Source organism: Octopus bimaculoides, chromosome 21, assembly GCF_001194135.2.
Source record: "Octopus bimaculoides isolate UCB-OBI-ISO-001 chromosome 21, ASM119413v2, whole genome shotgun sequence".
Lineage (NCBI taxonomy): Eukaryota > Metazoa > Mollusca > Cephalopoda > Octopoda > Octopodidae > Octopus > Octopus bimaculoides.
The window spans coordinates 9,611,213-9,620,536 of record NC_069001.1 but is presented as its reverse complement, the minus strand read 5'-3'; the positions used below and the strand labels follow the sequence as shown (position 1 = coordinate 9,620,536).

The following is a 9,324-nucleotide window of genomic DNA, read 5'->3' as shown; positions in this document are numbered from 1 at the left end:
TAAGTACAAACGAACGTACGTATATACGTACGAATGAACGAAAGAACGAACGTACGTTCATACGTAAGTACCAACGACCGACCAACCGAACGAACGTACGAACGAATGAACGAACGTACGTACGTACGCATGTACGTAAGTACGTACGTACAAACGAACCAACGTATTTTCGTACGAACAAAACAACGAAAGTACGTATGTACGTACGAATGAACGAACGATCCAACGAACAAACGACGAACGCCGAACAAAAAGTACGTGCGTACGTACAAACGGACCAATTAAGCAAAAGAAAGAATGATTGAAGGAACGAACGAATGTTAGTACGAACGAACGAACGAACGAACAAACAAGGAAACGAACGTACATAAGTACGTACGTATGAAAGAACGAACGAACGAACGCAAGAGCGACCGTAGGAACCTTCGTTCGTAGGAATGAAATAACGAACGAACATACGTACGTACGTACGAACGACAGAACGGACGGATGAACGAACGAACGAAAGAACGAACGTACGTATGTAAGCACGAATGAACGTACGTACGTACGTATCAACGTACGTACAAACGAACCAACATATATACGTACGTACGTATGTAGGAACGAATGAACGTACGTACATTCGTAAGTGTGAACGAACGAATGAACGAACGAACGTACGTACGAACGGACAAATGAACGAACAATAGAACAATATAAAGAAAGAACGATTGAAGGAACGAACGAGTGTAAGTATGTATGTACGTACGAAAGAAAGAACGATCCAACGAACGGACTTGTGTACGTAGTACGTACGGACGGACAGATGGACGACAGAATAAACGAACAAAAGCATCTACGTACCTCCGTACGTAAGAACGAACGAACGAGCGAATGAACGTATGTACGAATGTACGAACGAACGAAATATCGTAAGAATGAACGAATGAAATGATGGAGCAAGAGAACGTACGAACGAACGTACGTACGAACGAACGAACCTACGAATGAACTAACGATTGAACTTACGTGCTTACGTATGTACGTACGAACGAACGAAATATCGTACGTACGTAATTAAGTATTTAGGATCGAACGAACGAGCGATCGATCGAACGAACGCATGAGCGACCGTAGGAACGTACGTTCGTTGGAATGAAATAACGAACGAACGAAAGTACATACGTATGTTCGAACGACCGACCGGACGGACGGACGAATGAACGAACGTACTAACGAAAGAACGTACGTACGTAGCTACGAACGTACGAAGGAACGAACTAACGAACGAGCGTACGTACGTACGTACAAACGGACGAAATATCGTACGCACGTAATTACGATCGAACGAACGAACGTAGGAACTTACGTACGTACCTACGAACGAACGAAGGAAAGAACTAACGAACGAAAGTACGTATGTACGAATGCACAAAAGAACAAACGAACGATCCAACGAACGAACGTACGTACGCACGTTCGTAATGACGTACATACAAACGAAGCAACGTATATACGTACTTACGAATGAACGAACGTACGTACATACGTAAGTACGAACGACCGACTGAAAGAACGAACGTACGTACGTAAGCACGAATGAACGTAGGAACGTACGTACGTACGTACGAACGAACGTACGTACGTACGAATGCACAAAAGAACACGAACGAACGAACGTACGTACGAACGGACCAATGAACGAACGAAAAAAGAAAGAACGATTGAAGGAACGACCGATTGTAAGTATGTACGTAGGTACGAACGAACAAACGAACGAACAAACGAGGAAATTAACGTACGTAAGTACGTACGTATGAAAGAACGAAAGATCGAGGGAAAGGACGAATGAACGTACGTGCGTACGTAGGTACGGACGGACGGACGGAAGAATAAACAAACGTCCGAAATGAAGGAGCAAGCGAACGTACGAACGAACGTACGTACGAACGGACGTACGTTCGAAGGAACGAACGTGTGCACGAACTAACGAATGAACTTACGTACGTATCTACGTACGAACGAACGAAATATACGTATTTACGATCGAACGAACGTACGAAATTACGTACGTACAAATACACAAAGGAAAAAAACGAACGATCCGACGAACGAACGTACGTACAAACGAACCAACGTATATACGTATGTACGTACGTACGTATGTACGTACGAACGAACGAAAGAACGAACGTACGTACGATCGGACCAATGAAGGATCGAATGTAAGTATGTACGTAGGTACGAACGAAAGGACGAATGATCGAACGAACGAAGGAACGAACGTGCGTGCGTGCGTAGGTATGTACGAACGAACGAACGAGCGAATGAACGTATGTACGTATGTACGAAAGAACGATAGTACGTACGAACGAAGTAACGAATGAACGATAGTACGTACGTACGAACGAATGATATAACAAACGAACGAACGAAGTAACGAACGAACAAAATGAAGGAGCAAGCGAACTTACGAACGACCGAACGGACGGACGGACGAACAAACGAACGTACGTACGAACGAAAGAACGAAAGAACGTACGTATGCACGAACGAACGATCGAACGAAAGAACGTAGGAACGTACGTACGTACCTACGAATGCACAAAAGAACAATCGAACGAACGAACGCACGTTCGTACGCACGTACGTTAGTACGTACGTACAAACAAACCAACGTATATACGTACATACGTACGTATGTATTTTAATGAACGTACGTATATACATAAGTCCGAAAGAACGAACGAACGTACTTTCGTACCACCGAAAGAACGATCGTACGTACGTATGTACGAATGAACGAACGATCCAACAAACGAACGAAAGAGGAACAAACGAAAGTACGTACGAACAGATCAATGAACGAATAATCGATTAAACAAAAGAAAGAACAATTGAAGGAACGAACGAATGTAAGTATGTATGTAGGTACGAACGAAAAATGAACGAACGAACAAACGAGGAACCGAACGTACGTATGTACGTACGAAAGAACGAACGATCGAACGAATGAACGAACGAACGTACGTGCATACGTATGAACGTACGTTCGGACGGACGGACGAAATAATAAACGAACGAAAGCATCTACGTACCTCCGTAAGTACGAACGAACGAAGGAGCGATCGATCGAACGAACGAACGAACGCAAGAGCGACCGTAGGAACGTTCGTTCGTACGAATGAAATAACGAACGAATGTACGTACATACGTACGTACGAACGAATGACCGAACGGGCGGATGAACGTACGTAAGCACGAACAAACGCAGCAATGTACGTACGTACCTACGAACGTACAAACGAACGAAGGAACGAACTAACGAACGAACGTACGTACGTACGTACGAATGCACAAAAAAACAAACGAACGATCCAACGAACGAACGAAGGTACGTGAGTACAAATGAACGAACGATCCAACGAACGAACGAAAGCACGAACGAACAAACGTACGTACGTACGAACGGACCAATGAATGAACGATCGATTAAACAAAAGAAAGAACGACTGAAGGAACGAACGAATGTAAGTATGTACGTAAGTACGAACGAACGAACGAGGAAACGAACGTACGTAAGTACGTACGTACGAAAGAACGAACGAACGAACGAACGAACAAGCGTACGTTCGAACGTACGAAAGCATAAACGAACGAAAGCATCTACGTACCTCCGTACGTAAGAACAAACGAGCGAACGAACGTATGTACGAACGAACGATAGTACGTACGTACGAATGAACGAACGAACGAACGAACGAACGAATGATTCAACGAACGAATGTAGGAACGGACGTACGTACCTACGAACGAACGAACGTACGTACGAACGAACGTACGTACGTACGAACGAATGCACAAAAGAACAAACGAACGATCCAACGTACGTACGAATGAAGGATCAATCCAACGAACGTACTTTCGTACGAACGAAAGAACGAACGTACGTACGTACGAATGAAGGATCAATCCAACGAACAAACGAACGAACGAACCAACGTCCGTACGTACATACGAACGGACCAATGAACGAACGATCGAACAAACAAAAGAAAGAACGATTGAAGGAACGAACGAATGTAAGTATGTACGTAGGTACGAACGAAAGAACGAACAAACAAGGAAACGAAAGTACGTAAATACGTACGTACGAAAGAACGAACGATCGAACGAACGAACGCACGTGCGTACATACGTACGTACGGACGGACGGATGGACGAAAGAATAAACGAACGAAAGCATCTACGTACATCCGTACTTACGTACGAAAGAACGAGCGAATGTACGTATGTATGTCGTTTGTTCGTTCGTCGTTCGTGCTTTCGTACGTACATACGTACGAATGAACGAACGAAAGAACGAACGTACGTACATACGTAAGTACGAACGATCCAACGAACCAACGTATATACGCACGTACGTACGTACGTATAAACGCTGGTTCGTTTATACGTACGTACTTACGTACGTACGTTCGTTCATTCCTTCATTCGTTTGTACGTTCGGAGATACGTACGCATGTTCCTACGTTTGTTTGTTCGATCGTTCCTTCGTACTTACGTAGGTAAGTACGTTCGTTCTTTCGTTCGTTCATTTGTACGTACATACGTACGTACGTATATACGTTGGTTTACGTACATTCGTTGGATCATTCGTTTGTTCTTTTGTGCATTCGTACGTACGTACGTTCGTAGGTACGTACGTACGTTCCTACGTTCATTCTTGCTTACGAACGTACGTTCGTTCGTCCGTACGGTCGTTCTTACGTACGTATGTACGTACGTTCTTTCGTTATTTCATTACTACGAAGTTACGTTCCTCCCGTCGCTCTTGCGTTCGTTCGATCGTAGTTTACATACGTACGATATTTCGTTCGTTCGTACGTACATACGTACGTAATTCTCATTCGTTAATTCGTTCGTTCGTACATACGTTTGTTCGTTCATTCGCTTGCTCCTTCATTTCGTTCGTTCGTACTATCGTTCGTTCGTACATACGTACATCCGCTCGTTCGTTCGTTCGCACGTACAGAGGTACGTAGATGCTTTCGTTCGTTAATTTTTTGTCCGTCCGTACGTACGTACGTTCATTCGTTCGTTCATTCTTTCATACGTACGTAATTACGTAATTATGTACGTTCGTTTCCTTCTTTGTTCGTTCGTTCGTACTTACGTACATACTAACATTCGTTCGTTCCTTCAATCGTTCTTTTGCTTAATCAATCGTTCGTTCATTGGTCCGTTCGTACGTACGCACGTACTTTCGTTTGTTCGGCGTTCGTCGTTCGTTCGTTGGATCGTTCGTTCATTCGTACGTACATACGTACTTTCGTTGTTTTGTTCGTACGAAAATACGTTCGTTCGGACTTACGTATGTACGTACGTTCATTCGTACTTACATACGTACGTATATACGTTGGTTCGTTTGTACGTACGTACTTATGTACGTGCGTACGTACGTACGTTCGTTCGTTAATTCGTTCCTTCGTGCGTTTGTACGTTCGTAGGTACCTACGTACGTTCCTACGTTCGTTTGTTCGTTCGTTCGTTCGTGCTAAAGTACGTACGTTCGTTCTTTCGTTCACACGTACGTTCGTTCGTTACTTCATTCGTACGAACGTACGTTCCCACGGTCACACCTGCGTTCGTTCGGTCGTTCGTAAATACGAACTTAAGTACGTACGATATTTCGTTCGTATGTAAATTCATTCGTTAGTTCGTTCGTTACTTCATTCGTTCGTTCGTTCGCTTGCTCCTTCATTTCGTTCGTTCGTTACTTCGTTCGTTCGCTACTTCGTAGGTACGTACTATCGTTCGTTGGTACATACGTATATTTTCTCGTTCGTTCGTTCGTACGTACGGTGGTACCTAGATGCTTTCATTCGTTTATTCCTTCGTCCGTTCGTACGTACCTACGTATTTACGCACGTACGTTCGTTCCTTCAATCGTTCTTTCTTTTGTTTGGTCTATCGTTCGTTCATTGGTCCGTTCGTACGTACGTATGTACGTTCGTTCGTTGGATCGTTCGTACATACGCTCGTTCGTTAATTCGTTCCTTCCTTCGTCCGTCCGTCCGTTCGGTCGTTCGTACGTACGTATATACATACGTCCGTTATTTATTTCATTCCAACGAACGTACGTTCTTACGGTCGCTCTTGCGTTCGTTCGTTCGTTCGATCGCTCGTTCGTTCATTCGTACGTACGTACGTACGTACTTCTTTCTTTCGTTCGTACGAACGTAAGTACGTTTGTACGTACGTACATGAGTAAGTACGTACGTACATGCGTACGTATGTACGTTCGTTCTTTGGATGGTTCATTTGTTTTTTGTGCATTCGTACGTACGTACGTACGTACGTTAGTTCGTTCCTTCATTCGTTCGTAGATACGTACGTTCGTTCCTACGTTCGATCGTTCGTTCGTACTTACGTACGTACGTTCGTTCTTTTGTTCGTTTATTCTTTAGTCCGTCCGTCTGTCCGTGCGTACGTACTTACGTACGTTCGTTCGTACCTGCGTACGTACATTCGTTCGTACCTACGTACGTACATTCGTTCGTTTTTTCCTTCAATCGTTCTCTATTTTTTGTTCGATCGTTCGTTCATTGGTCCGTTCTTACGTACGTACGTTCGATCGTTGGATCGTTCGTTCATTCGTAAGTACGTACATACGTTCGTTCGTTCTTTCGGTCGTTCGTACTTACGTAGTTCAATCGTACGTACGTACGTATATACGTTGGTTCGTTTGTACGTACGTGCGTACGTCCGTTCGTTCGTTGGATCGTTCGTTTTTTCTTTTCTGCATTCGTACTTACGTACGCTCGTTCGTTAGTTCGTTCCTCCGTACGTACGTACTACGTTCGTGCTTAAGTACGTACGTTCGTTCCTTCGTCCGTGCGTCCGTTTGAACGTACGTACGTACTTACATTCTTTCGTTATTTCATTCCAATAGCAATATATTCTTCCAACAATAACTTATCGCTGCAGCTAAACACGAAGAGAATGTATACTGTATACTGTATGAATAAAATACGTGAATATTGCGACCAGAAAATATTTAATCCGAAATATAGTAAACAAGAGCAGATAAATCAGAATTCTTAGAGTACTGAGTTTCATAACGTTATGTTTTGATTTCAGATTTCATAAGAGTCAACTTCGTCAAAATTTCTGTGATATTAATAACGTAGAAACCTATTATGCTACTGGGCAACGACAAATTTCCACACTTATCTTTCACCTGTGGTAATCACAAATGGAGCGTCTTTGATGATTGATCTGCTAGAATATATTGCTATGTTTCGTGCTACAATGTTGATTTTATGTTTATTTAAATCAGTCATTCCCAACAGTTTTTTTTGTTGCTCAAAGACCTCTTTGATTTCTATTATACATGAATGGATCCTCATAGCCATTCAATGTTTCAAAAATCCTATTATATTTTTAGAATTAAATTTTATTAGGGATTCTTTTACTCTTTTACTAGTTTCAGTCATTTGACTGTGGCCATGCTGGAGCACCACCTTTAGTCGAGCAAATCGACCCCAGGACTTATTCTTTGTAAGCCTAGTACTTATTCTATCGGTCTCTTTTGCCGAACTGCTAAGGGGACGTATACACACCAGCATCGGATATCAAGCGATGCTGGGAGGACAAACAGACACACAAACACACGTGTGTATATATATATATATATATATATATATATATACACACACACACACACACGACGGGCTTCTTTCAGTTTCCGTCTACCAAATTCACTCACAAGGCTTTGGTCGGCCCGAGGCTATAGTAGAAAACACTTTTCCAAGGTGCCACGCAGTGGGACTGAACCCGGAACCATGTGTTTCGTAAGCAAGGTACTTACCACACAGCCGCTCCTACGTCTATTGTAGAAATATATTAAAATATTTGGTATATTATAAAAGTATAAACAATTTAGTGTACACAAATTAAAAAAAGCACGGACCCTCAATTGTCATGTTGGGCCCCGGTGGAAAACCAGTGCTTCAGTTAGCCATAAATTAGTGAATAATAACAGTGTATGAATATAAGAGAGGACTTGAAATATCAAAAAAACTATTTCAGCAAATGAAAATGGAATAATCTCACTTCTAATTCTCTGTCATTTTCTTTCTTATTGCAGATTGTTCGGAGTGGGTGGTACGTGCTATACATGTGGACAGACCATCCCAGCCAATGAAATGGTGAGACGTGTACAAGGGAACGTTTACCACTTGAAATGCTTCACGTGCGTCACATGTCATAACCAACTGGTGACGGGGGATCGATTCAGCATCGTGAACGGTAACCTGGTGTGCGAGCAGGACTATCCGAAAGTCTTAAAAGGACATGTACAGTTACCGAACAGGAACAATCATAAAGTTGGCTGGATACATTCTTAGATTCACTTATCAATATTGATGATAATTCTAATTAATAATAATAATAATTATTATTATTATAATTATGGGGAGGATTTCATTTATTACCACAAGGGTGACAGATTAGCGGACACGAGGATAATAATTATTATTATTCATAAAATTTATGAAAACAAAAGAAAAATTATAATGAAGAAAACACAAAACTAAGCAAAAAACAATTCAGATAAAATATTACAAAATAACAAACAAAAAAAAACTATTAATGCTGATGATTATGATTATCATTGTGATGAAGTTGATTAAAAAATATGGAGGACAAATTGGCGTTAATTCGTTAGAGCACAGTGCAAAACACCTTGCATGAATCCGTGTCTATGTGAGCAGTGCCCGTATGTTTTGTGTGCGTGTATGTGTGTGTTTGTTTTACTGTTGCCCGTTAACGTATTGCCATGATTCGACGACTGAATGAAACGTAGCTTCATTCAAGAAAGAACAGTAAAAAAAAAAACCTTAAACTTACAATAAAACAAAGGCAAACGAAAATGAAGAAAAAACAACAATTAAAAACTCAAGTCATACACTTGATTAATAATAAACAGCGAAAAGGAAATCTAAAAGAAAGAAACAAACAAGACGAAAACTAAAAATTCAACCTACCTACCTACATATATATATACAAACGCGCATATAATTACACACACATACAAACGATGGCATTTTTTTTTTACGCACGCACTCAGACAAATCAAAAATACAAATGTCTCTTTACTCATAGATTTTCAGTCATTTACATATTTGAAATTATATTTAAGCGAAGAAAAAGTGTAAAATAGAATCCCGATAGAGAGCTGCATTTTGGAAGAGTCATACTGTTTATATCGTTTATAGCAAAAATGTCGAACGTGAGAATCTATTCAGTAGGTGAGTAGGTCTACAGAGAACGAATTCT

The 9,324-nt window shown here is 41.4% G+C and overlaps 1 protein-coding gene across 1 annotated transcript in view; it reads left to right on the top strand.

Moving 5' to 3' along the window:
• The window catches only part of LOC106880396 (LIM domain transcription factor LMO4.1), a 77,502-nt gene extending 68,584 nt beyond the window's left edge, over positions 1-8,918 (top strand). The window contains exon 2 of the mRNA XM_052975626.1: positions 8,135-8,918. Within this exon, the coding sequence (XP_052831586.1) occupies positions 8,135-8,393 (259 nt within the window). The 3' untranslated portion in view covers positions 8,394-8,918. The remainder of the gene's footprint in view (positions 1-8,134) is intronic.
• The last annotated feature ends 406 nt before the right edge of the window (positions 8,919-9,324 follow it).